Source organism: Hylobates moloch, unplaced genomic scaffold, assembly GCF_009828535.3.
Source record: "Hylobates moloch isolate HMO894 unplaced genomic scaffold, HMol_V3 SCAFFOLD_13, whole genome shotgun sequence".
Classification (NCBI taxonomy): Eukaryota; Metazoa; Chordata; class Mammalia; order Primates; family Hylobatidae; genus Hylobates; species Hylobates moloch.
In genome coordinates, this window is record NW_026652288.1 from 29,985,895 (window position 1) to 30,013,880 (window position 27,986).

The following is a 27,986-nucleotide window of genomic DNA, read 5'->3' on the forward strand; positions in this document are numbered from 1 at the left end:
GCTCTTTGTGGGGCCGAGAGCTCAGTGGAGAGCGGGGAGTTGTGTCCGCCTTTCCGACGTCGCTGGCCGTGGGGCTGTCCTGGGAAGGCGGACGGCGAGCGCCCGGTGCCCGCACTCGGCCGCCTGCCGTGCCTGTCTGCGCCCGTGTCATCCTCACTCGGGACGCAGGGACCGTTTTTAAATCATAGGGGCGTGTGTCAGCCTGCCCTAGGACTTCATGTCTATATATTTCCCCATTCACTGGTGAGTACCCTGCGCCTGCGGCGGGCGTCCGTCTCGCGGCGGTGGCTGCAGGCCCGGGCGCCTGCTTCGTGCCGGCTCCGGGTGCGAGGGCAGCCGGCGGCGCGGACGCTCAGCGCTAACCCGCAGCCCGAGCCCGTGCAGGAGTCAACGTCAAGGTTGCAAAGGTGGGGGTGGGGGGAGGGGGTGCTAAGAACATCCAGACAAAGGATGTGAACTCGGAGCCCTCACCTAAGTGACGGCCGGAGGGTTTGTATTGGTTGGCGGGGGAGCCAAGGGTCACGTGTGAATCCCCCCCCAATGAAACCCCTCTATGCGGAGAGCTGCAGGAGGCGCGCGCCCCACTTGGCGCAGGGGGGCTCCTGCTCTTCCCGGGCCCCTCCTCTTTTTCTTTCTGTTTGCATGCAAGTCTCAACGTCGAGGCCGGCTGCAGCGGGGCTGAACTGGTGCGGCCTCAGGGTTTGCAGAGCTCCGGGGGGTGGGGGACGGGAAACGCTCTCCCCACACGTAACCCCACTAAAGCCACAAGCAGCAGAGCACACGCTGCAGCCTCTCAACCCCTGCCCTCTCCATCGCCCCTAAAAACCGACGCACATTGGTGGGGGCCGGGACTGGGAGGAGCCGCCTTCGCGGTGCCGAAGGGGAAGGAGCCCCGGCTGGGCGCGGGGCGTCGGAGGTTTGCCCCGGACTGGGGATCGGAGCCGGGAGGGATGCAGAGAGAGGCAGGCCCCTGACTGCTGGGACTTCCTTGCCGGCGGTTTCTTCCTTCCTGCGCTGGGTTAGAGGAGAAGCGGCCTGGGGCGAGCGCTGGCAGCCCCGGAGCGCGCTCTCAGGTGCGGACGTGGGGAGCTCGGCCCCAGGTCTCCGGCAGGCGCTGAGCGAAGGCAAAACCGACGCAAGCCTCGGCGGGGTCCGGCCTGGCCCAGGAAGCGGAAAGTTCATGCTTCTCGTTCAACTTTTCGGGTCGGCGCCACAGCCCCGAGCGAGGAAGAGCCGCTCCTACGTCAGACTCTTCGCCCTGCGCGCGCTGTTCTGCCTCCTTTCTTTGGAGGTCGCCAGCAGCCTTTCCAGGACCTGGGAGGAAACTGACTTTGCAGGGCCCAGCTCCCGAACCTAAACTTGCCCCAAAGCCCCGCATCTTCTCTTAGTCTCCCTGCCCCCATCCATCCCAGCCTGGCAGTGTTTAGAGAGGGGACTGAACTTCCCTCTGTCAACAGTTCAAGTTCCCCCACCCCGAGGCTTGTGTACCCTTCTTGTGGGTGCCCTTCCCTTGCCTCTCCCGTGGTGTGTGAGCAGCTAGGTGCCTTATTATAGGTGAAGCTTTGAAGGCTGTTGGAGGCTTTGTGCCTTTGGCTGCTCAAAATTTGCCAAGGTGGGTGTTTGGGCCCATTAGGAGTATTATGAGAAATTAAGGCTTAAGATTATTTCATCGATTAGCACTTTGTAGCTTGCAATGCTTTTGTGCAGACATTAGCCCTTAACCTAACTGTGAGGTATGCACTATTAGCATCAGAGTAACAGACAAACAGGACACTTGTGGCTCAGAGAAGTTACAGGACTTGTTCAAGATCACACAGCTCTTGAGGGGCAGAGCCTAGAACCTACTGCTTCTGTTTCTAAATCCAGTGTCATTTCTTATCTATGTAGTAACCATACAATTGAAGAGGAATCTGGTACCCCTGTTTCCTTAGATATCGTCCCTCAAAAGCCTTCCCCACATTTTTGTTTTAAACCATGTGCACAGGCACGATGGTGGAAAGCACTGGGTGCTGTGTAGCAGGTACCTGGATTTGGTGCTTATGTTCAGCATTATGTGCACGGGATCCTGTATGTGCCCAGAGCTTGTGCAAGGATAACGGAATATTGTATCCTGCTTAAAGAGTACAAGGCACTTTCACATGTCAGCCATTGGTGGGCCAGCTTGGCCCCTCTGGAAATTTCCTTTGCAATCAGAGTCGGGTATCCTTAAGGCTTTTAATCCAGGGGATGTTTTTCAAGCTGTGAGCATGCAGCTGCTGTGTCTGGGGCTAGAGAAAGGGGTTGGATGGCAGATGTGAAACTTGCAGAAAAGCTGACCCCTTGGGGCTTTAAGTGGAACATTTTGCCAAAAGGAGCACCAGAGAGACAGAAATTTAGGAAAGCTGTATGATTGGACTTTGTTTCCCTCCAGTTGACCTGTTATTGTTATTATGTAATAATAATATATAGAGTTCCCCTTTGGAAAGTTCATGTGAGGATTGTTTTTATTCTTAGTTGGAGAGGTGAAGGGAGATGTGGTTGAATTGGTTTTAATATAGACAGATGGACTCAGCTACCTACTGTTTTGGTTTCTCTGGTTCTGTCATTTAAAGAAACATTCAGGGTTCCTCTGTGCCAGTGGGGACTAGAGTACAGGAGAGGAGGGAAGAGGTTTGCCGGAGAGGTCTGCAGACAATGGGCTTTGTCTGTTGCGGCTGAGCCCTGGGGCTGTGGGCTTGCAAGGCGCTTCCTCAGGGTGTGAGCTTGTTTTGCTGCAAGTTCTGTTTTGAACACCTCTCGTCCTGTCTCCAGACAGTCCCCTGATCCCACAGCAGTGAATGCATGAAGAGTTAGGAATGTGAAAGCCCGTGTGTTTGTTGACTTTTGGTCTGGGTTTCTTGGCAGCCCCGACTATCTGAGATCGGCCGAGATGACTGAGGTGATGATGAACACCCAGCCCATGGAGGAGATCGGCCTCAGCCCCCGCAAGGATGGCCTTTCCTACCAGGTAAGTAAGTCTTGGCTCCCCTCTGACTCTCTAGAGCCTAGTGGTTTTTGCTGGGGGTGAGGACAGACTTGGTTTTGCATCCCAGTGCCACTTGTAAGAGCTGTGGGACTGTGGCAGAGTCCCCTAATGCCAGTAAGCCTCAGTTTCTTCATCTGTAAAATGGGGCAACAATCGTCCTTATCTCCTAAGATTGCAGTAAAGATACACCACGACAGTGGATGTGTAGAAGCATTCCTAGTGTCTGTGACAGATAAGGGCTCAGCAAGCATTAGCCATTGTGATGAATTACTGGCTCTGTGAATTTTCCCATTCACCACAGCAAAGGAGGAAGTGATTTGTATAGTCGACTGAGACTAGAACTTTCCTTCCCAGCCATGCCTGGGGTAGTAGAAGCATTGCTGTTGGGGGCTTCTGCAGAAGGGTGGTCTGGTGGGGATAGCCATGTCCAATGCTGCTTTCTTCCTTGGGTTGATTATTGACCTTTTGATTCAGAGTTAACATTTAAACCACTTAGAGAGGAAGAGATTTTTCCCCAAAGGGAGGCTAGCTCAGGGATGCTATTGCTGGGCTCTTGCTTGGAGATCATCCTGTCTGGTGGATCCAAAATGCACAAGGATCACAGAAAGGGACCGGAGTGAGCCCTCTGTACTCTCACCCCAGCCCTCTCTCTGGCTTGCCCTGCTGCCTCTCTACTGCCCCTGGGTGGTGGGGGGTGGGAGCAATGGAGCACCTGCATCTGCAGTTCTCTCTGGGCTGCGAGCTGGTTTGGGGTTTTGAAGGAGAGTTCCTATGTTGTTTAACTGGGGGGAGGGAGGAGTCTGTTCTTAAGGAAGAGCTTGGGGCTAGGGAAGTTGTGTAGGATGGCCAGCCCAGGAAAGTCAAAAGGGAGTGTGATGGGTCCATGGGTCCGTGCTACAGACATGAAGGTATGCCCACTGCGCGCCAAGCACTCTACAGACGCTGCCTTGCTCACCCCTTACCACAGCTCCCAGGTGGAGATCCTCACCCTGTTCACAGATGAGGAAATGGCTCAGCCTGAGTCAGTGACTTGGGTCTGTCTAACCCCAGAGCCTTGTTCTCCTGATGTATTGTGTGTCCACACCATGGCTTGGTTCCGCTAGGGTCTAGGTTGACTCTGGCTGGTCATTCCTTAGAACTGTTCCAGCGACATTTATTTTGTAAATAAAAAAAACACAAATAGAAAGCCAGGGAGCCAGGGTGGGTGCCATGGAGGGAAAGTAATCAGATAGAACCAAGCTGAAAGCTCAGGCAGGGTCACTTAACTTCAGACACGCTTGGGAGGCTAAGGAGGCCCCTTTGTGTTGTCTTGAAATTGGCAGACCTGTCTTGAAATAAGTAGCCATTAGCCTGAAGGGGGTGTGTGGAGCAAGGGGGAACTCTCTTTCCTACGTTTGACTTTTCTACCCTCCTCCCCCAGAGTGGGTCTGAGGAAGACAATTGAGGGCCCCCCAACCTGGTGGGAGGGGTAGAAGTTTCCTGGCCCACCAGCCAGGGGGTTTGGGGTAGCAGTTTCCAAGCCCCTGAGTCAGAATGAATCTCTTTGTGGTTACAGGTGAGTTTCTCTTTCGGTTCTGGGTTTTAGATTTCCATCACAGAACCTTTCCAAATGCAGTCATCTCTTCGTCTTGTGTGTGCTTTTCATATTTTCCTTTTAAACACATCCCAGGATAAAGGGCCAGGCCCTATAGGGCAGTTTTCTCAATGCTTCGAGTCCTTCAGGCCATTCTGCTGGACCTAAGACTCAGGGCAGGTGGTGAGGGAGGAAGGAGCTGGGGGAGGAAGGCCAAACTGGGGCTGCAAGGGCAGGAGGAAAATAAAATCACCTCTGGGTGCCTGACACATCTCAGCACTGCCTGAGCAAAGGATCCGCAGTTTATGCACATCTTCCCTTGTGGTGCTGGACTGAGGGCCCAGTTCTCAGAGCCCCCTCCCAGGAAATCTGTTTCTGCTACCTTGGTGGGGACCACTCCCCAGTTCCAAAATATCTTACTTGGAACTTCAGAGCACTCTGGTCACAATTTTTCACAGCTTTTCTGATTTCAGAAAGGTCTCTTAGTTGCCTGGTGAAGAGGAAAGGGAGATTGTAGTATTTAACCAAGCAACATTTAGGGGCACTTTCCCTGTGCAACCTGCCGTGCTGGCCTCTGTGCCCAGGGTCCAGGGCCCTTGTAAGAACCCAGCATCTACATAAACATCTGGAACACAGGTGGTGCAGTCAGTCCAGGTGGGGGACATACAGAAGCTACAGTGAGTCCAGGCATCGACAGCAACAATGAAATCCAACCGACAGAATCGGAGGGAGGGCAGACTGGGGCTGGGCTCTGAAAGAAAATTAGGACTTTGAGAGGGCAGCTCCATCTCTGAGGTAATGTTCTTGCACCTTCAGATACCCCTGGGCTTGCCCCTGTTTATGCCAGGGGCAGGGCTGTGCAGTGAGCTGGTCTGACAATTGCAGTGTGACAGATATTCTCCAGGCCCACTCAAAGCTAGTGCCATCCAATTAGACACATTGCCACCAGAGCTCTGGGGATTGGCGGGGACTGGCACTTGGCTGGAGCCCCTTCCCTTTGCATGCTTGGGCTCGGCTCAGGCCTGGGGGCAGGGGATCTCCGAGCTCTGTTCTTGGCATTCCTCCTAAGGATAATAATAGTACGTGGCTTTTACTGAGACCTGCTTTTCTAAGGAACTGAGAGTGGGAAGGAGACATCAATCCAGACTTGGCAGATGAAAGAGGATCTCAGGCTTGTGATTTGACCTTGAAACAAAGTCATCAAATAAATGGCATATTGGACTTTGTCAGTCACTTCACCGCCTTGCAGATCTACCGAGAATGAAGCTTCCCTGATTTCTCTGTACCAGATGTGACCTTTGTTTTAACGCCTGCGGCATTTTGTACTTACCAATGATGCCGCTCTGCTTCAAGGATACGGGTCCTGTTCTACCTTCTGTTTGCCCAGGTCCTTGAAGGCAAGGGAGGACTTATCTTCATCTTTGTACCCTGCCCCCACCTAAGGTGCCTAAGTGCTATAAGTGGGCAGTGGTTGTTTCCATGAAGTTGAGTCTCATTCTAAAGCTGGTCACCTTCTCTTCTGCCTTAGCTTCTGGAAAGGGCCTGCTCAGGCTCATGCCTACCAAGGTTTCCCTTTTAATCCCCTGAAAGATTCAAGGAAGCCCTAGCTACAGTCCTGGGGCAGTTAGGGCTGTGTTGTGAGCCAGTGCCTTGTTTTGTAGTAACATTCATTTGGAAAGGCAGTTCAGTAAGGGAAATCCACGTGTGCACATTCACTTAACATGAATTGTGACACCCTGTGGGGTGGGTGAGTAAATGGTTACTAGAAAGTCTGAGCACATTTTGGGCAGGCAGGCTGCGGGTGGCGGCCAGCTCGCCAGCTGAGTGGGAGGGCCTCCAGCAGGATGTTGATGTCCCTGATGGCAGCAGCTCCCTCCCCACCTCCATCCAGCCTGTGGAACAGGAATTTCTGCTGCCCAGTGCCTTCTTCCTTACCCTAATTCAAGGAAGCAAGTCAGCGGCTGCTTCTTTGGCTCCAGGGACTCTAAAAATATGGTGTTAGGGAATGCCTCTGCGACTGGGTCTCCTTCGATGCTGTGTCCGAGTTGGCCTCGAGTTGGCCTAGGCTCTGTCTGGGGAAGGGTCTTGGGAGTTTGCCTGTGGGCACCGACACTGCCTCCACCCAAGGGCACTGGGACCCTGGCCTTGCTACTCTAACTTCCTCAGCACAGCAGCCGAGGCTTCTACAGTTTCATCACCCCAGCTAAGGTCTAGATACAGATGTGGCTCCTTGGTTTTCATTTAAAACTTCCTTCTAAAGCACCTGGACCAAGGTCTGAACACATCGTCCTTCCTCAGGCTCTTTAAATTTCTCTAATCAGCACACGTCCCTTCCTGGCTGCCCTTTGTATTCTTTCTGCTTGTATTCTTGGTCACGTCCCCACCATTTGACATCCATCTGTCAGTCAGGCAAGCATCGGGCTCCCCTCCTCAGGGAAGCGAGGGAGGATGCTCTGGGAGGGAGGAAGCAAGGAGGAGCGACTTCTTCACACACCACAGTGCTCGTGTGCGCCACACATTCCCTTTGATAAACAGAGCTGAGAGCTTCCTGCATCTTCCCCTTCATTCCCCAGGTGGGAGGGAGTGATGTCCTAGTGCTTTCTGTGGTAGGGAAGAGCAAGCTAGGGGGCTGACTTCTCTTGCCTCAGCCTTAGTATTTGCCTCATGCAGTTGGAGAGCCTCAGCTATGGCCCTGCATCGAGGGGTGGTCTGAAGGACCATTGGGGGTGGACGACCAGCCTTTCCCGGCACAAGATCTCTTGCCCCTGTATCTCTCAGGTCCAGAAATAGCCACCTTCTTTCTCTCACTCCTCCCCACTCTTTTTTTTTTTTTTTTGAGATGGAGTCTCGCTGCGTCGCCCAGGCTGGAGTGCAGTGGCGCGATCTCTGCTCACTGCAACCTCCACTTCCCGGATTCAAGCGATTCTCCTGCCTCAGCCTCCCGAGTAGCTGGGACTACAGGAGTGTGCCACCACGCCCAGCTAATTTTTTTGTATTTTTAGTAGAGACGGGGTCTCTCCATGTTGGCCCTTCCCACTCTTTGTCAGAAGCAGCAACTCATCTCTCAAAGAACAGGCTGAGTTTGTTTCATCACCAAAGTTAGGCGGTAGCTCGGAAACACCTTCTCTTTGCTCACATCTCTGCTGAGCCTCTCTTGATGGAGACCTCCTGAGCCTGGCTTCACTCTGTCAGTTCCACCTGGGTGGAATGCGTGTGTGGAAACAGGTGACGGGTTAAGCCCTTAGGAAGGCTTCTGGTTCGTGACCTCTGTCCCCCACCAGCTCACGAGGCCATTCTGGCCATAACACATCCACTCTATCTGCCTCCTCCTCATTACCCCTGTCTCATTGGTTACTCCCAGCTGTAGTACCCCACATGTCCTCAAGAGTTTGGGAGGCGCTGCTGAGCAGCTGCACGCAAGTCCCATGGTCACCAGGAAACATCTTTCACAATGTCAGACTTAAAAGGCCTCAGTAGTCCCTGGAGAAACATAGAACTAAAATTCCAAAACATTTGGCAGGAGGCATCCAGCCGCGGACACATGTTCTGGAATTGCAACAACTTTCTTTTCTCCTATCCCTACTCCCCCCCACCCGCCTCTCTCCTTGACAAAAATCATAGGAATGGGATGTAGAACAGGCAGTTAGGGCCACGGGTCTCAAAAGCACAAATAATGTGTTTCTCTGAGTGGCACTGGGCCCGTGTCTGCACATTCTGCCTCTATGTGAGTCATTGTTCACCTTGTTCAGAGCAAATCTACTTTGTATGAGGATCAAGCACCTTCCCTCCTACACTACCCTGCAGAGGGCTGGAATTATTCCCATGGGGATTTCCTCCTGGGCCCCACAAGTCCCCTCGTCACAATAGTGAGTCTGTAGCCTGGTCAGGGAGAGAACAAGCTTTATTCACTTTCCCAGCCCACACATCGCATACTAGGGCCATACATCCCGGCCTCCTCTCGAGGGGCCCGTGTTGGGCCTGACGCCTCTCTCTCCAAGAGGTTATGTGTTCATCTCTCTGCTGAGCCAGGGGCTGTGTCTTAGACTGCTCTTTGTTTCTAAGACGCTGGGCACAGTGTCCTACAAATAGTTGCTTAATGAGTCCGGATTGATGGATTGGTCCTTCCTCTCTCCCCGTCCTGCACTGAGAATCCTTTTATCTTGGCAGTCTCATGAAGCCAATTTTTATAGGATCAGCATTTTCTCTAAGTAGGCCCGATCTCCCACGTTGGATAGAAAGGATGGTACTGTTAGGGAAAGGGATGAGTTTGGGTGGCGAATGTTGTGACTGTAGCCAAGAGCTATTCCTGGGTGTCTAGTGAATGTCCTGAAATGATCTTGCAGGCCTGAGTCCTGAAGTAATCCTCAGAGGATATGAAGACAGGCCCTCATTCACACAGGGCTTAGACTTGCTGGGGCTTCATTCTTTCCCAGTCTAGTAGCTTCTGTGCTGCCTCTGCCTGCCTCTCACCTCCCCACCTGCCCTTCCCTTGTCCTCAAGCACAGCTCAGGAAGGCGTCGTTATCAGCACATCAAATCCTCTGCTTCCTTCCTGGGCTGAGGGAGGGCCCCTTATTACACAGATCCATCTTGAAAAACAATTTCAATTTGCCCAAAGTTTCTCCAAACTGTAGTCAAGCTAGCATTTGAACCTCAAGGAAACTTGGGGAGCCCCCTCAAGCCCCATCTCTGGTGGACTTAATTGCCTCGCACTGGCAGTAGCTTATTTTAGGTAAACTGTGTAGAAGAGACCCCAAGCATTTAGCTGAAACTCATCCACTCCTTGCCTCTCAGCCAGGAATTTTATTTGAACCAATGGGAAGGAAAGTTCTGGATTTCTCACATAAAATGGAATTGGTCTAAGCAAAGAGGGCACTCATAAATTTTAGTACAGATACAGTTGGTGTCTAAGCCTGACTTTCTCCTAACTTGATTTGGTGGTTCCCAAACAGAATTTAAAATATACCTTGAACTCATCTTCCACCTTTTCTTAGGAGAGCTTAAAGCACTTGTTCAAACTGGATTTAAGAGGTATCCTTGGCTTTCCCAAATTCCTAAACATTTTCACTAGATGTAGCCCTGCATACAAGCCCTAATTTAGTAGTTGGCCTTAAGGTCAGCCACTTATCCCCGTGGACATAGGCAGTGGTGCCAGCACACATCCACTAACACACATTCACACACACAACTGTAAGGGCAGATGGGGGTTAATAAGTGGTTGTTTTAGATTAGTGTTTTAATTATAGGAAATTTTTCCTTCCCTTTCCCTCTTTGTTGGCAATTTCATATTTTTATTGATAAAATATGTATTTTATTATTTTTATGCTTTTCCGATTTTAAAAGAAACATATGCGCATTATGGAATTTTTATTTTTGTTTTCTTTCTTTCTTTTTTTTTTTTTTTGAGATGGTATTTTGCTCTTGTTGCCCAGGCTGAAGTGCAATGGTGCGATCTCAGCTCTCTGCAACCTCTGCCTCCCAGGTTCAAGGGATTCTCCTACCTCAGCCTCTCGAGTAGCTGGGACTACAAGTGCGTGCCACCATGCCAGGCTAATTTTTGTATTTTTATGAGTAGAGATGGGGTGTCACCACGTTGGCCAGGCCGGTCTCAAATTCCAAACCTCAAGTGATCCTCCCCACTCAGCCTCCCAAAGTGCCAGGATTATAGGCAGGAGCCACTGCGCCCGGTCTATTTTGTTTCTTAAACTTTTTTGTTTTACAGTCACCACAATTTCACCATGCATAAATCACAACAGTTAACAATTTAGCATCTTTGCCTTCTTTTCCAGTGCACTTATGTTTTTATGTAGCCAAGATCACACATTGTTGTATTTTGCTGTTTTACTTAACAGCATCTAAGTCATCAGTACTATATCATGATAATTTATCTTAAAAATATTCCAAGCTATCATTTTTAGTAACTGTATAATATTATATCATAAAGTTAAAACATAATTTGTCATTGTTGAAATTTTTAGCTTACGTATATTTTCTCTTATAAATATGTAAATATGTATATAAAAAGTTACATACAGTTTTTTTATAAATCTTTGTGCATACTTTATACTGTTTCCTTAGAATAGAGACTGTGGAATAGGATTTCTTGAAAAAAGGTAAAAGTGTGAGTATGTATATATACTGTTACATATATGTTATTATTATAAAGGTAATATTCTTTTGTTTTTGGACATAGAGTCTCACTCTGTGGCCCAGGCTGGAGTACAGTGGTGCAATCTCAGCTCACTGCAACCTCTGCCTCGTGGGTTCAAGCGATTCTCCTGCCTCAGCCTCCCAAGTAGCTGAGATTATAGGCATGTGCTATCACGCCTGGCTGGTTTTTGTATTTTTAGTAGAGATGGGGTTTTGCCATGTTGGCCAGGCTGGTCTCAAACTCCTGACCTCAAGTGATCTGCCCACCTCAGCCTCCAAAGTGCTGGGATTACAGGCATGAGCCACCATGCCCGGCCAATATTTATTCTTTATAGAAATTTAGGAAAATACAGAGACATGTGAAGAGAAAAAAAATCCACACCCATATTTCTATCACTGAAACATTTTGGTATGTTTACTTTCAGTATTTTTCTATGCACTTATAGTTAAAAAATAAAATTGAGACCATACTGTACATGCTGTAGTGAATTCCTTTTTCATTTAATATAATATCGTGACTATGTTTTTGTCATTTGGTTTTCTTTGTAAAATTCTATTATGTAACATTTCTTAATGCTGAATATTTAGGTTGTGGCATATTATGTTCTTAGAAAGAACACTATTCTGAACATCACTTTACAGAAATCTCTGCACAGGTCTGATTTGTTTCTTTGGAATAACTTCCTGGAAGTAGGATTACTGATTCAAAGAGATTCAACATCATTAAGCCTTCTGATTATATGTTATCTTAAAAACAGAAAAGATCAAAGAGTTTATCAAAATATAAGCTCCCAGCATCGAAAGCTCTAGCAAATAGAATCTCCAGGGTAGAACATCTATAAAGATGGGATAATGGTAGAGCTTTTTGGATAGAGTCAGCAAGATATTTGGCTATTTTAAAGTGTTTAGGAGATATTGTACATCTTCCTATTGTTTGTTAATTACTTATTTCAAGCATGATGATAACAGTTGATGATGTTTAAGCAACATTTAGCCGGCATCGCAAAATAGCTGGTGATCATATTCTTGTCCCATAGTAGGTACACTGACACCCTCTGTGGATTAAAAATGTATGCAGGTCAACGATTGCTCAGCTTATCTCCTTTATTCTATTAATGACATTGAGCATTGTGTAAACCTTGAAGAAGACCAGTAAAATTACATTGTTCTGGAGACCCAAGAAGGTTCACCAGATGCATGCTTTGTCTCTGAACCAACTTGGCTTTCCTGGGGTTCCAGATCTGGCTCGTGGATAACTCATGGTTGAGAAATATTCCTTCCCTGGAATTAAGGATGGGCTGGACTCTGTTTTTTTTTTTTTTTTTTTTTTTTTTGAGATGGAATCTTGCTCTGTCACCCGGGCTTCAGTGCAGTGGCATGATCTCGGCTCACTGCAACCTCCACCTCCCTGGTTCAAGTGATTTTCCTGCCTCAGTCCCCTGAGTAGCTGGGATTACAGGCACCCACTACATGCCCGGCTAGTTTTTGCATTTTTAGTGGAGACGGGTTTCTCCATGTTGGCCAGGCTGTTCTCGAACTCCTGACCTCAAGCGATCCACTTGCCTCTTGCCTCGGCCTCCCAAATTGCTGGGATTACAGATGTGAGCCACCACGCCTGGCCTGGGCTGGACTCTTAAAGGCAGATCTTAACATAATGGAAGTCTTGGACCCAGTGTCGAAGGGCCGCATACCCAACTACTCCTCAAGGGTCTAGGTGCTTTGCAACACATAGACGGCCCAGGCCAGTGCTCCAGCAGGGTCCACATACTCCTGATGGTTTACAAAGTTCATTTAGGTGCTATACAGACAGCTTGAAAAATGTAAGACTAGTTTTCCATTTATGTAGTGGTAGATTTTTAAACAAGTATGTTTTAAATAAATGAGTGAAGGAAAACTAAGACATGTATGTGGACACAACAGGAATGATGAAGGTGATATCACAAGGCTGACACATACCAGCTTACGTTGAGTGTGAAATTCCACAGCACAATCCTTTTAGGATCCTCTAAAATGTGTACCTCTTTGGTCATGTGCCCCTCGGGTATGGCAGTTGAAGCATCAGGAACCTTCCTGACTGTTTTCATTGGCAGTTGAATGTTAGAGATTTGCATGCCAAATTACTTCTTAATAATGCTTATACTACTTCACATTTTAACAAAATGTTAAAATGGGAGGACAGCTGCCTCTGGGGTTCACAGACACTTTCTAAAGGACATGACGGCGGGGAGGGTTTTCAGAAAATCCATTTCCACATCTTAAGCATTCTTCTCTTGCTTTTTGCAAATTGCATTTCCTGAAGACTAGCTTCACCTGCTTCCTTGTCCTACCTTTCTTTCAAAACTGCCCTTCTCCCCCTTTACAAGAGGAGAACTTGTTGCAGTTCAACTCACTATTGCAGTAAGAAACCTTCATTAAGGCCAGACGCGTGGCTCACACCTATAATCCCAGCACTTTGAGAGGCTGAGGTGGGCGGATTGCTTGAGCTCAGGAGTTTGAGACCAGCCTGGGCAACATAGGGAAACCCCATCTCTACAACAAATACAAAAAAAATTAGCCAGGCATGGTGGCGTGCACCTGTAGTCCCAGCTACTTGAGGGGCTGGGGTGGGAGGATCGCTTGAGCCCAGGAGGTAGAGGCTGCTTTGAGCTGAGACTGCACCACTACACTCCAGCCTGGGTAAAAGTGAGACCCTGTCTCAAACAAACAGAAGAAAAGAAAACCTCAATAAAAATTTACCTTTGTGTTTAATAATTATTTGTGATATATTCGTTGATCAGTTATATACTAATAGCTACAATAAACCAATCCAGAATTTGTAAATTAACAAAGCCTTAAGGTCATAGGACATTTTTTAAAATGTCAATTTATATGCATAAATACATCTTTTTATTGTAGAGAAATATGAAAAGCTAATGACTAAAAACTTTCAAACATAAAAATATATTACGTCAAGAAAAAATTCTGTGGAGAAGTAGAATGGAAATACAGTTTTACATACAGAAAGTGAGAATACAAGATTTGACTTAAGAGCTTGTTCTTGAGTTTTTTAATAGGTCGTGGTTGCTGTCAAATTCTTATGGTATTTGTAATCCATTTAGTACATTTAAAAGAGTGGTGTATATGTTTTATTTTAAAATGTTAATATTTATAATATATCAGGGGTTTTAGAACATGTGAAAGGCGACAGAGTTGTTCAGAATTCTGTTGGGGACTACACTAGAAGTTCGGAAATCACAGATACGTACACTTTCTTTAGAATCAAAGCAATGGCACTGTAGCTCCTCAGAGGGGAGGGCAGCTTTGAGCTTGGTCCTATCACCTTGATAAGGAATGTCCTCTACAGTAGCCTGACATTGGGTCACCTAGGTATTCTTTGGACACCGTGACACAGAGTCCAGAACCTCAGCACAGAGGGATTACAGACTAAGAATCCGGATAACTGGTTTCTAATCTTGGCTTTGCTGCTACCTATGTCATCTCAGGCAACTCACATCACCTATTTGGGCCTGATTTCTATGTCTATAAGTGAGAGAGCTAATCCTTATTGTGTTTTTTAAAAGTTGAATAATGACATGAAATCCACCATCCTGATCCTAAGATGTGCCCGTTGGAGTTTAAAAAACAAAAGCAAAAACAAAAACCTGTTCTTTCCCTATCAGCCTTTCAGATATCAGAAGGCATCTTTTATGTTCCCCTTACATCTTTACCAGTTTTAAAATATGTTGTTTTTCAACCTTGACTTACATAGTCTTTTTTTTTTTTTCCTTGAGACAGAATCTCACTCCATCACCCAGGCTGGAGTGCAGTGGTGCGATCCCAGCTCACTGCAACCTCTGCCTCCCGGGTTCAAGGGATTCTCATGCCTCAGCCTCCCAAGTAGCTGGAATCACAGGCGTGCACCACCACGCCTGGCTAATTTTTGTATTTTTAGTAGAGATGAGGTTTTGCCATGTTGGCCAGGCTGGTCTCAAACCCTTGACCTCAAGTGATCTGCCCGTCTTACCTCCTAAAGTGCTGGGATTATAGGCGTGAGCCACCGCACCTGGCCCATAGTCGTCTTACTGAGAGGATTATTTCTCCAGGCCAACTATTCTCAAACCTTTTGGTCTCAGTCCCTTTTACACTCTTAAAAGTTATTTAGGACCACCCAAAGAGCTTCTGTTCATGATTATGTCTTTTGTTTTGATTATGTCTTTTGATATTTACTGTTTCAGAAATTAAAACAGAATTTTCAAAATTTTTACTTAGAGTAACAAAACCATTACATTTAATATAAGTAACAGTTTTTAATAAAAAATCTATTTTCCAAAACAGAAAATGTTTAATGAGAAGAGAGGCATTATTTTACGTTTTGCATATACACTTTCAGTGCATCTTTTACCCATGCTTAGTGTAATGCTCTGATCATTTGGAAAATACAGGTTCACTGAGTTATGCAGGTCTTCAAAATGTTGAGTCATTTCATTATACGATATGATAAAATCACATTTCTTAATGTCTCCACTGATCTCAAGCATTAGGAAGCTGTCAGGCGCATGGTGGCTGATACAACTTTTCCAAAATTATAATTTTCACGTGAAAGCTCTGTTTTTATCATTGGTGACAAATACTGTCAGTCATTTTCCTTGAAGTGACAGGCTCACTTTGTCACTTTGTCCATTTTTGAGAAAATGCCTGCCAAATACCCAAGCTGGAATAACTACAATTTGTTGGTCATTCTTTCAAGTAAGAATGGTGCTCCATGGCACGAGCGGCTAGTTCAGCTGGCAACTCCATCACATGACTGCTTTCCTCAAGACAGCTGTTGTACTTCCGTCAGCAGCAGAAATGTTGCAGGCTAACTGTCCATTTCACTGTGCCACATATATAAGTGACATGTGGTTGAGTCAATATTTAATATAAATTACTTTTTACCGCTTCATCAAGGGCATTAATTTTTTTTTGTTTGCTTGCTTTCGTTTTAATCGTAAGGGTGAGCTGGCGAACAATTGATGATGCCAAGTATGGTTTGCTGCCACTATATTAATTCTTGCCAAGGTGCCAGCAGTTTCTTCCACTGTTGCTTTCTATACCCTTAGTGCAAGTGTTAACACTGTGGAAAAGGCAAATGACATCTTAGTATTACTATGAAAATATGTTACCTCCGTGGAGGCTCCCTCCCTGAAAGGATCTTGGCAATTGAGCTTGGAGAATGGCTGCCCTAGGCTAAATAGAATATGCCTGATGAGAGGGTAGCAGGGCCATCAGCTCTCTGTTAGTGTAGATGGTTTCATTGAAAGGCATATACCTCTAGGAATATAGCCCTATTTGCTTCAGTTGTTAGCCTCAATGCTGCAGTTGTGATCAACTAAAATCTCCAAGCTTCTTTTATGAGAGCTACTATCAAGCAAGACTTCTTGTGTGGGGCAAAAAAATTTTTTGTGGGGGACAAAGTGAGTTGTCCTGGTAGTGCACTTGCAGAATGGGTAAAGAAGGAACGAAAGTGGAGTGAAGGCCATGGGGCAGGACTGCAAGGAAGGCCTTCGAGATTTGTTTCCACCCAGGGATGTTTTTGGAAGCTACATGGTGGGGGTTAGGAAGGGAACCCAGACAAGAAATGGAAGGAAGGCAATGGGACAGGCTAAATTTTCAAGATTTGTGTTTCCAAAACAAAGAATGAGGGGATAGTTAGAAATGGTAGCTGAGAGAGGTGTGACCATGGGACATTTGGGTAGTACCAGTGGAGGGAGGATAGAGAGAGGGATGTGCCACCCACAGATGCCTGGAGGTGACAGGGGGCCAGTCTTCTTTCAAGAAGGTAATGATGATACGATCCAAAAGTCGTGGATATTTGAAGTCATCTGTGCCTGAAAACTGTCTTTTGTTATCTGTGCCTGATAACAAGTCTTTTCTCACTGCCCCAGAGAACTTTGAAAAAAATTCTCTAACATTCCAAAAGCTTCCTCATTCCACTGGGCCCAGAGTTAGCAGTAGAAATTAGTGCAATTAATTAGAATTTGGAACTCCTGACTCGCAGGATGGGTGTGTGTTTGAGAGATGTTTATGAAAGATGGTGTTTATCCAAAGGATTTCCTTTTCTTTTAAGTTTCAAGGCTGGAGGCTTAAGCATCTTTGATCCAAAGGAAGGAGGTCCAGCAGTTGTTATAAGCCCCAAATCTTTGCTTAAGTCCTCTATAGGATTAGAGGCACCAGGGCAAGGCAGAACAGAGTGAGGTGGATGTTCCGTAGCCCAGTCCAGGGGAGATTTAAGGAAGATGAGAGTCTTAAAGATGGACAGTCTCTGAGTAGAGACTGGACAATATTCTTCCTTCCCTGCATCTAGTTAGTAGCCCTGCTGCCCCTTTGCTACAATTCTTTCTGTTCTTATTAGCTACATTTCACATGGAAAAGCCAGTAAAATACAAATAATAATAATGATGATAATAAAATAGCAGGAGGCAAGTATTTCAAAGATTGAATTTCTTGCCTTCACACATTGTTAGGGGGCAAAGAACAGGTGGGTTTTTTATTCGAATTAGCTGCTGCTTGTTCATTCATCCCTTGGCAGAGCAGGATGCTGGTAGAGATCTGCCCATTGTTATAAGCCAGCCCCTTGTAGGAAGGAAGGAGCACACAAGGCAATTCATTGTTGTTCTCCAGGAGAAGTAAGAAATCCAGACTTTGGGAAGCTGAGGGGCAGGCCCCTGGAGTAAGTAGAAGGAGGAGGTAGAAGAAGAGGAAGACCTCTGGTGGGGGGTGGGGTGGTGACAAGGGCATGGTTTTCATTCCGTTGGGCCTAACCCACGCCCTGGGGAAACAGAGCCACGGGGAGGGAAGTGATGAATGAAGTTGCAGCCGTTTCTCCAAAGAACTCGGCCTAGGATTTGTAGGTACAAGCCCAGGAGTGCTGCGTATTTGCTCCTGTCCCAAGCCACAGCTGTTGACCCCTTGGTTCCTCACTCTAAATGCTCCTGGGGGGCCCCTGCTTTACTTAGTAAGAACCATCATTAGGAAGGTAGAGTTTACAGGGCATGTTCACACATACTTGTATTTGATTCTCTCCAAAGCCCTGCGAGATCAGCATTAGCACTGACCCAAATTATAGAGGAGTAGAGGAGGATAATGGGCCACCGCTTCGATGAGCCTGTCAGGCACTGTGCTGGCTCTCAAGGCACAGCACCGTGACCATGCCAACCATACCGTAAAGTGGAAATGATTTTCTCATTTTACTCGGGAGGCAGCTGAGGCTCAGAGGCGATAAAGTGATGTGACCAGGGTCATAGCGATAATAAGAGATGGAGGCAAGGAAAAAGCCAGATCCTTCGGACTCTGTGGTCTGCCTGTGGGAAGAGCAATTTTCCTGAGCGGGTTTGGGCTGATTGTTCTTACTTCTCTGCAACAGGAGAAGGTAGAAACTTACTGTGTGGTTTTGTCCACAGTGCCTTAGGGAGCTAGCCTGGTTATGTATCTCAGGCTCTCTCCCCTCCCTCTCCACCCCCGGCCTTCCTCTTTCCTCTTTCCACCCTTGCAAAAAAGAGCAAGATGTCCAGGCTCCTGAGGTCTCAGCTTGCAGAGCTGGTAATTAGCCCTTTGTGTCCTGTTAACCACCTTTCATCTCCTCCACCTGCTAGTATCCGCTTTCCCTATTAGCATCTCTTGGCTCTTTGCAGAGCCCTCGGCCTCTTTGTGGCCAGCTCGGGTTGTTTGTCAGAGATGATGGCTGAGAGATGCACACTCATGGGAGGGCGGCTCTGACCAGGAGCACTCACATTTTCCATGCCAGGTGCCAGGCATCTCTCTCCTCTCCCACCCCAGGGGCAGCCAGGTTTAGGTCACCTGGCATGGAGGCAGACAGTTGATAGCCAGGTCCCCAAATTTGGGGCCTTTGAAGCCCTGGTGTTGCCTTTCAGTTCCCCTCCACGGGTGAAATGGGAACTGGCTCACCGGCAACTTTTATGCCTAAGCAAGAAGGCTGCTGAGGAATTCCAAGTCTCCAGAAGCTCACCCTCAGGCCCAGGATTCTCTGGTCCAACAGCCTCCACTGTTGGTCAGTCAAACAGCCTCCACGGTTGGTTGGTCAAACAAACGCCCTGGGATTCCCGGGAACATTCTGCTGCCTTCATCATCGTCTGCATACTAAATCATCAATCCAACAAGGCAGCCACTCGCCACACAGGGCCATTTAAGGTTACATTAAATTGATACTTATATTATATCACATATAAATTTCTATTAATAAAAAGTAAATAAAAATAACATTTTAGCCACCATTCTTATTTTTTATTGTCTGTAGAATTTTTTTTTTTTTTTTTTTTTGAGATAGGGTCTTGTTTCGTCACCCGGGCTGGAGTGCAGTGGCACAATCTCTGCTCGTTGCAGCCTTAACCTTCCAGGCTCAGGCGATCCTCTCACCTCAGTGCCACAAAGTGCTAGGATTACAGGCACGAGCCACCCATGCCTGGCCAATTTTAGCCACCTTTCAAGTGCTCCATAGTCACACATGGCAAGTGGCTACATTGGACAGCGCAGATAGAGAACATTTCCATACACAGAACATTCTTTTGGACAGCACTGATCTATACAGCCAGAAATTCCAGTATCTTACAGACCATCTCTTCCTGCTACAAAGTCTTGAAGCTCCCTTGACCTTTCAAGTGAATTCATTTGAGTTTCCAAAATGCCAGGGCCTGTTGGGACTGGAGGCCACCAGGCAAAGGATGCCTCCTAAGAGGTGTCCTCTGTAATACTCAGGGTCACCATGGCCAGGCATGGTGGCTCATGCCTGTAATCCCAGCACTTTGGGAGGCTGAGGTGGGAGGATCACTTGATTCCGGAAGGTTGAGGCTGCAATGAGCCGAGATGGTGCCATTGCGCTCTAGTCTGGGTGACGAAACAAGATCCTATCTCAAGAAAAACGAAACAAAAAACTACTGATAAAAAATAAGAAAGGTGGCTAAAATTTTTATTTTATTTTTATTAACAGAAATTTATATGTGATAGCATCAATTTAATGTAACTTTAAATGGCCCTGTGTGGTGAGTGGCTGCTTTGTTGGACAGATGATTTAGTATGAGGATGACGAAGGCAGCAGGATGTTCCAGGGAAGCCCAGGGCGTTTGTTTGGCCGACCAACAGCAGAGGCTGTTGGAGCAGAGAATCCTGGGCCTGAGAGTGAGCTTCTGAGACGAAGAATGGTGCTTACTTTTCCACACAGTGGAGCATGCAAGACCTGGGAGATTCACGGTGTGTGTGAACGTCAAGGCTTCATTCCATTTGCAAAGGATGGAACTTGGTGATATGGCTTGGCCGTGTCCCCACCCAGATCTTATCTTGAATTGTAGTTCCCATAATCCCCTTGTCTCGTGGGAGAGACCTGGTAGGAGGTAAATTGAATCATGGGGGCGGTTACCCTCATGCTGTTCTCATCATGATAGTAAGTGAGATCTCATGAGATCTGACGGTTTTATAAGGGGCTTTTCTCCCTTTGCTCGGCACTTCTCTCCCTGCCACCTTGTGAAGAAGAATGTGTTTGCTTCCCCTTCCACCATGATTGTTGTTTCCTGAGGCCTTCCTAGCCATGTGGAACTGTGAGGCAATTAAACCTCTTTCCTTTAGGCCGGGTGCGGTGGCTCACGCCTGTAATCCTAGCACTTTGGGAGGACAAGGCGGGCGGATCACAAGGTCAGGAGATCGAGACCATCCTGGCTAACATGGTGAAACCTCGTCTCTACTAAAAATACAAAAAAATTAGCCGGGCGTGGTGGCGGGCGCCTGTAGTTGAAGCTGCTCAGGAGGCTGAGGCAGGAGAATGGCGTGAACCCGGGAGGCGGAGCTTGCAGTGAGCAGAGATCGTGCCACTGCACTCCAGCCTGGGTCGACAGAGCGAGACTCTGTCTCAAAAAAAAAAAAACAAAATAACCTCTTTCCTTTATAAATTATCCAGTCCTGGGGATTTCTTCATAGCAGCATGAGAATAGACTAATACACTTGGTGTCCATTCGATTCATTTCAGCCATCAGCTTTGGCAGCCCAATGTGGCTGCTGGATGTGGAGTCCAGGGCTGGCAGAGGGAGGAAGGTGTAGGGCTAGGAGAATCACAGCTGGGGGTGGATGCTTCTAGACCTGCCCTACCCTGGGCTGAGGGTGAGAAATGCCTCTGAGAGCCGCAGAGAGAAGGGAAGATGATTTGTGTTTGTTTTTGCCTTTCTGTAGTACAGAGAGAAGGAGCACTTTGGGGTAGGAGGTTTAACCAGAAGCAGTTTCTTCTGGGAACAGGGGCAGTTCTTTACTCCCTGCCAGTTCCTGCAGGCAGGCAGCACGCCGAGCCGGCCTGCCGCCTCAACCCCTACCTGTCATGTGCTTGGCAAGTCTGACCCAAGTCCTTTTTTCCACTGCCTTCCCCACCCGTCAAATTGCAGTTGCAACCTCTCATTTTTCTGCTGCCTAGATGATTAAAAAGCATGACTAAGTGGAAAAATGTTGACCTCCTTGGGGTCAGCCTCTGAAGCAGCTGTCAGAGGTAAGATTGTGCTGGCAAATTACTCAGCAGCACTTTGCAAGGCTTTCTGTCTGTCTGTAAGGAAACCAGAAGCTGTTGGTTCTGGGTACTTTTTGTGTTTGGAGAGAGCTACAATTTTGAGGCCCAAATGGGTATAATCTGATAATAAAATAAGATCTCTGATGGAAAGGTTCGATTATTATAGTAATTTTTAAAAATACAATTAACAGGCTTTGTAAAAACAAAAAAAAATTTTTTAAACAGTGCTTGCTTCGAGCAATTCAGGGAGCAAAGTCCTCTGGCAGCTAAGCACTATCAGAAGTTCAATTCTCATACCTCTTCCAAGGTCTTAAAAGACTTCATTGTGGAGCTCTCGGTATGAATGGCGCTGTTTGGAATTATTTTAATTACTGTGTTCATATGACTGCCTCTTGCTTGGAGATTGGATGCTTACTGTAGTTCTTTTGAAACTGCTCCAAAGAGGACATTATAGTTTCAATTTTGCTTATGTCCTCAAAGTATTTTATCATCTTTATATTTGCCAAGAACTTGTACCCATCTAGTGAGACAAGAAGGTCACCTCATGTCTCAAAAGGAGAAACTGAGGTGTTTGGGGTTGAGAGGACTTGACTGGAGTTATACAATGGTGGTCAAGGACATAGTGAGTGCCTGGGTTGTGTGGCTTAACCCATGTTATCAAGTGAACGCTTCATTTGAAGTCCTACAGGTCTGAGTTTGGATCCCAGTTCAGCTGCTTCCCAGGTGTGTGGCTTTGAGCAAGTCACATACCGTCTCTGTGCTTCAGGTTTCTTATCCACAAAATAGGGTTACAGTAGTCCCCGTTATCTCTGGGGGATACGTTCCAGGACACACAGTGGTTGCCTGAAACCACAGATAATACCAAACCCACATATGCTATGTTTTATCCTATACATCCATACCTGTGATAAAGGTTAATTTATAAATTAGACTCAATGTGATAGCTACCAATAAAATAGAACAATTATAACCCCATACTGCAACAAAAGCTATGTGAATGTGGTCTCTCTCTGTCTCTCTCTCACAATATCTTATTGTACTGTACCTACCTATCTTGGGATTGCAGTTGACTGTGGGTAACTGAAACCAAGAAAAGCAAAGCTGTGCATAAGTTGGGGGGTGGTGACTAGAATTATTGCGAGGTTTGAGATTCTGCTTAGCAAAAATTTCATCCATCATCATCATCATTCGATTTTTTTCCTTATTTTAATGAAAGACCTGTTTCCAGCTTGAAATGAAATCCAGTGCTTCCCACCCCTCTCCTCCTCCTCCTCCTCTTCCTCTTCCTCCTCTCTTCCTCCTCCTCCTCCCCCTCCACCCCCTCCTCTTTTTGCTGGCCCTGCCCTGCTTGTCATGCCTTTTGCTTTTCCTTGGCTTAGGCCATCATAGTTAGAAATGGGTTTTCACTCTCCCAGCCCTGGCAATGTGGCCCTGGCACAGGTAGGCATAATCCTGGCAGTGAGGTCAGAGGGTGGAGGCAGGGCCAGGCGCTGCACAGGGCAGGTCCCCCTCTCCTCTTGACAGCTTGTGGCGCTGTCTTGGATCCTGAAGGTTTAGAACAAGCATCAAGACTGGGAAGCTCACCTCCTGAGCTGGGGCCCTCAGAGCTGCCTGGGCAGTGAAGGCCCAGAGTCTTACTCTCCCTCCCTGCTCAGTTTTCCATCTGTGAAATGGGGCGGAGACCCAGCAGCAGCCTAATCCATTTTCCAGAAGGCTCAGGCACTGAAAACAGCAGATGTAGGTTTGAATCCTGGCTCTGCCATGTGACCCTCAGAGTCCCGGGTCTTACTATTCCTAGAGTGGCAGTGAGCCCTGAATGAGGTGACGTCTGAAAGAGCTTCGTGACCTGTAGTGGGCTTCCCTCCGTCGGGGTCCCTCTCACCCACTCCCAAAGCTCATGCTTGGAGGGCGCCTTGTGTCCTCACAGCCCATGGGGGGCTCTGGCTCCACCCAAGAAATGAGGAAGCACCCAAAAAGCCCACGGGGCCGCCCCTTGCTTGGCACATGTGCGTCCGGGCACAGCACCGTCCGAGGGCAGAACTTCCGGGCCGGCCTGGTCAGGAAGACAAAGCCCAGAGTCGGGGTCCGTGTCGCCCTGCCTCCGTGACCCACACTGGCCCATCCCCTCCCTGGACTTGTTTTCCTCCTGGCTGCCATTATGATACCTTTTATGAGCCTCGTTAAGTCTTTAATGATGCCTGGTTGTGCAGCTGGCTTAAGGCTTAATCCCCAGCAATAGGTCTTATTGGATAAATGGTTAATAATCACTCGTTTGCAGGGATTGGGAAGGCTTCACTGAGGCCTGTGATTCCTGGAAGCTCCACGTGGCCTGTGATGTGGTGAGAGTGTGACTTGGCTGGGGCAGTACTGCATGGGGTTGGGTTGCAATAAGACCGGGTATCCTCAGAGCACCACAGAAGTTGGGAAGGCCTGAGTTTGTAAAAGAGCCTTTCTTCTATGTCCTGGTAATGGAGGACTCCTGTCTGCTGCCATGGGCCTGTCCCCATCTGGATCGAGGTGCAGGCAGGAGCAGGCAGCCCCCCAGATCTCTTCAAATGTGTCTCCACCCAGTCAAAGTTTTGCTTTCCTTTCTTGCACCATGAACAAGCTGTGTGACCTTGAGCAGGTCTCCTGACCCCTCTGGGGCCTTGGTTTGCTCATCTACCAAATGAAGAGGTGGGAAGAGATGGCTGTGAAGGTGCCAAGTGCCTGATTCTGTGAGTCCAGCATCCCAGACAGAGGCTCCTCTCTCTAGCTCTGGGGCGTGTCACTGAGGGCTGTGAATGGCAGGGACCAGCAGCCCAGCGGATTAAGTACTTAAACTGCTGGGCCAAGAATTGGGTCAGCTGTAGTCACAGGGCAGTGTGTGCAAAGGGAATCCGCAGAGCCAGATTTGGCCCTGATTTTATAGCTGGGTTTGGGGTTTCTGCCAGCTCTGGGCAGGACACAGAGTAGGCATTAAAAAACAAAGCCTGGTTGACGGGACTCTGGAAAAAGAAGTAGACTCCTTCAGGTGTAGAGCTGGCAAGAAGCCAGGAATTGTTCACAGGTGAAAAAGAAAGGATCCTTGGATTTTGTTCCCAGCCCGCCTGTGACTGGGGACCATGCCATTCATCAGGATTTGGCTTTGACTTTACAGTTGCAATGAGATCAGGACCCATCTGCTTGAGGGACAGGCTGGTGTTGGGGCAGGGGAATCGAACAGACCCAGTTTTTGTTTTTTTTTGTTTGTTTTTGAGACAGAGTCTCGCTCTGTCACCCAGACTGGAGTCCAGTGGCGCCATCTCGGCTCACTGCAAGCTCCGCCTCCCGGGTTCACACCATTTTCCTGCCTCAGCCTCCCAAGTAGCTGGGACTACAGGTGCCCGCCACCACGCCTGGCTAATTTTTTTTTGTATTTTTAGTAGTTCACCGTATGAGGGGTTTCACCATGTTAGCCAGGATGGTCTCGATCTCCTGACCTCGTGATTCACCTGCCTCAGCCTCCCAAAGTGCTGGGATTACAGGTGTGAGCCACCATGCCCAGCCCAGACCCAGTTTTCAATCTCATCCCAACCCTCACTCATTTCTAGGCTGTCTGGTCTTGGACCACCTACTCTCCCAAGCCTGAGATTCTTTAAGCTAGCATTAGCAACGCCTGTTTTTCAGCATGACCGTGCGGGTTGGAAGTGATATATGTATAGCACCTGGTAACCTGCTCACTTAGTGCCAATAATTATTCCGGGAGGTACTTAATGCTGTGGCACCTGTTGTATTCTTTGTACTGCTGGCGTAAAATACTTCCTGCAGAGAGAGACCAGACTTACTGTGGATAACATGATTTGGGATTATTTTATCTGAAAATAAAATACAGAGTCCAAACAGAGTCACATCAACCTTTAAACTCAGTGGCACTGCCCCCAAACTTTCAGCTTCAGGATTAGAATGGAAGTCTGACTGAGGGACAGTTTCCTATGTTGCCCCAGAATATTCTCCCGTGGCTCCCACCTTATATATACTCCACAGCCTCCCAAGTGCAAAGCACAGTCCCTGGCCTATGGCATGCACCCAGTATGCCACATGGATGTGCAAAGAAGGAATGGAATTTCTCTTTTCAAATATCTACGTGATCAGGCACCTGCTCTGCTTTTCTTTCAGATCTTCCCAGACCCGTCAGATTTTGACCGCTGCTGCAAACTGAAGGACCGTCTGCCCTCCATAGTGGTGGAACCCACAGAAGGGGAGGTGGAGAGCGGGGAGCTCCGGTGGCCCCCTGAGGAGTTCCTGGTCCAGGAGGATGAGCAAGATAACTGCGAAGAGACAGCGAAAGAAAATAAAGAGCAGTAGAGTCCCTCTGGACTCCCATGGGTCATACCAGCCAGCATCTGTTCCTGAACTGTGTTTTTCCCATCATGACGGAAGAAGAGAGTGAGCCGCAATTGTTCTGAAAATGTCAAACGAGGCTTCTGTTTTGCACCTGCAGTTCACCGAGTTGGTTTTCTTTTCTTTTCTTGTCTTTTTTTTTTTTTTTTTTTTTTTTTGAAATTTGCCGAGCAGTGGAGCCCTCTGACAATTTGCAAGGCCCTCTGAGAAAGGAAGCTGCTTAGAGCCAGGGCATTAGGGGGTGGGGGGAGTGAGTGCTGTTTTTGAGATCATTATCTGAACTCAGGCAGCCTAGTAGAGGCAGTGGTGGGATTCCAGTGGGTCTTGCTGGGTGGGAGGTGGGGCATGTGCAAAGCAAGCAAGGAACATTTGGGGTAAGAAAACAAACATGAGGCAAAAGAAAAAATACATGTTTTTAAGAAAGCATTGAGCAGAGAACTGCAGCCAGGATGCGCTCAGCAGACGTTCACTCTGGCTGCTGGGACATCAGAAAACAAAGTCTTCATCTCTCTCTCCAGTTTCACCCACCCCACCCTTTGCTTTCATTTCAGGTGTGTTGGTCTATGACAGGGAGGAGAGTAAAGGAGAGCAGGAGCAATTGGCTGCCTGCAAAGCCAGCTGGAGGTGATGTGCAGGAAAGGAAAGGTCACCCCATTCTTCTCCATGGCCTCTCTGCTCCCAGCTGTGGTCGGCTCACATAGCCAATGTGATCGGTTTTTAAGAGGCAGTGTTTTTCAGCTTTTCTCCCTGATATATCCATTTTGCTTCCCAGCACTTTTTAGGAGTAGTGAGAGCACTTCCTGCCCTTGTTGGAAGCCCCAGGGTAGACACTTGGCATGAAGGTCTCTCCCTTAACTGCTGCCCTCCCAAAACTTGCTCCCAAGATGGAGTGGGCGTGGTCTTCCAGGCTGGCCCTTCATCCTCCTCACCGCCACCTTCCCTGCCCCAGCCACAGCAGCCATGGGTACGTGGGTCCCCAGCTCAGCTGTGGATTCCCGCCAGTCTGCCCAGCTGCAGTACTCCCGCCCATGGGGGCTCTTGGTCTGTTTTTCTTGTGGGAGCCGAGTGGAGAGCAGACGTGGCTTTTTCTGTGTCTTGTTGGGGCGGTGACTTGCCTGGTGGGGACAAGGCTGTTGTGGCAACCTTGGGATCGAGTTTGAGACTAAAGGATGCCATGAGATCCCTGGCTTCTCCCCATGTTGTTCCCGGACAATGGCAGAAGGGAGGCATGGCAAGGGACCTCCGCTGTCCTTTCTCAGCAGTGGTCCTCATCCCTCCCCACCTCCCACTGCTTCCTGCAAGGGCACCAGTTGTATGAGAAAGTTGGCCTTTGGACTTAGCATTTCTTATTGTAGCTAAGAGCCATCTGAAGCAGCAGGTTGCAGGACAAATGCTTCAGTCCAGCTGAGAGCAGTACCATGTGACCAAGAGGTGGACTCAGAGCCTTCCTTGAGCTAAACTCGGCCAACCAAGGCACGCAGCATGTCCCCTCAGGTCTCCAGTCAGTCCAGGTTGACCCTCGGTTCTGGACGTGTGTATATAGCTGTATTTAATACCTCAAGGTCATTGCGGCTCTGGGGATGCCGGGGCAGGAGGATGAGGGTGTGCTGTGGACACAGCAGTCTGCGGGATTCCGTTCTGGGAAGCCGATGGTCGCCAGCACCCCCTGCTTCCTCCCTCTGTTGTCTGCCTGTGTGACACACATCAATGGCAATAACTTCTTCCAACTCCTCGCAGAAGTGGGAGAGGCCGGCAGCCTGCACCGAGAGGGGCTTTCCTCTCTCTTGCTCCCCGCTTCATTCTGTTTTGGCTGCAGAGAGTGGTTCATCCATACTCATTCCCTCGCCTCCCCTTGTGAACGGGGGTCTTGCCTTTTCAATTCCTGTGTTTTGGTGTCTTCCCTTATCTGCTACCCTGAATCACCTGTCCCGGTCTTGCTGTGTGGTGGGAACGTGCTTGTAAACTGCGTAACAAATCTACTTTGTGTATGTGTCTGTTTCTGGGGGTGGTTTATTATTTTTGCTGGTCCCTAGACCACTTTGTATGACTGTTTGCAGTCTGAGCAGGCCAGGGGCTGACAGCTAATGTCAGGAACCTCAGCGGTGGAGCCTGCTGGGGGGACCCAGCTGCTCTTGGATAAGTGGCTGAGCTCCTATCTGGCCTCCTCTTTTTTTTTTTTTCCAATTAATTTGTGTGTATTTCTAACTGATTGTATTGAAAAAATTCCTAGTATTTCAGTAAAAATGCCTGTTGTGAGATGAACCTCCTGTAACTTCTATCTGTTCTTTTTTGAGGCTCAGGGAGAAACTAGCATTTTTTTTTTTTTCCAAACTACTTTTTGTCACTGTGACAGTTGTAAATAAAGTTTGAAAATGCTTTCCA

At 48.0% G+C, this 27,986-nt stretch overlaps 1 protein-coding gene across 3 annotated transcripts; it reads left to right on the top strand.

The window, feature by feature from the left end:
• The first annotated feature begins 12 nt into the window (after positions 1-12).
• Positions 13-27,986, top strand: LBH (LBH regulator of WNT signaling pathway). 3 transcript variants are annotated; one of them, XM_032172604.2, is made up of 3 exons: positions 13-243; positions 2,884-2,986; positions 25,380-27,986. In XM_032172604.2, exons 1-3 carry the CDS (start codon positions 218-220, stop codon positions 25,566-25,568), a joined length of 318 nt encoding a protein of 105 aa, XP_032028495.1. In that variant the 5' UTR covers positions 13-217; the 3' UTR covers positions 25,569-27,986. The 3 variants fall into 3 exon arrangements, with proteins under 3 accessions (XP_032028495.1, XP_058282970.1, XP_032028496.1); XM_058426987.1 differs by lacking the exon at positions 13-243 and adding an exon at positions 599-686 and having other exon boundaries at positions 25,380-27,188; XM_032172605.2 differs by lacking the exon at positions 13-243 and adding an exon at positions 1,428-1,612 and having other exon boundaries at positions 25,380-27,188.

Excerpts from the sequence above, each read along its gene's own strand:
- LBH (XM_058426987.1), top strand. The coding sequence starts at position 643 with ATGCAAGTCTCAACGTCGAGGCCGGCTGCAGCGGGGCTGAACTG. Across the intron at positions 687-2,883 it reads GCTGCAGCGGGGCTGAACTG|CCCCGACTATCTGAGATCGG; the intron begins GTGCGGCCTCAG and ends GTTTCTTGGCAG. Across the intron at positions 2,987-25,379 it reads AGGATGGCCTTTCCTACCAG|ATCTTCCCAGACCCGTCAGA; the intron begins GTAAGTAAGTCT and ends CTTTTCTTTCAG.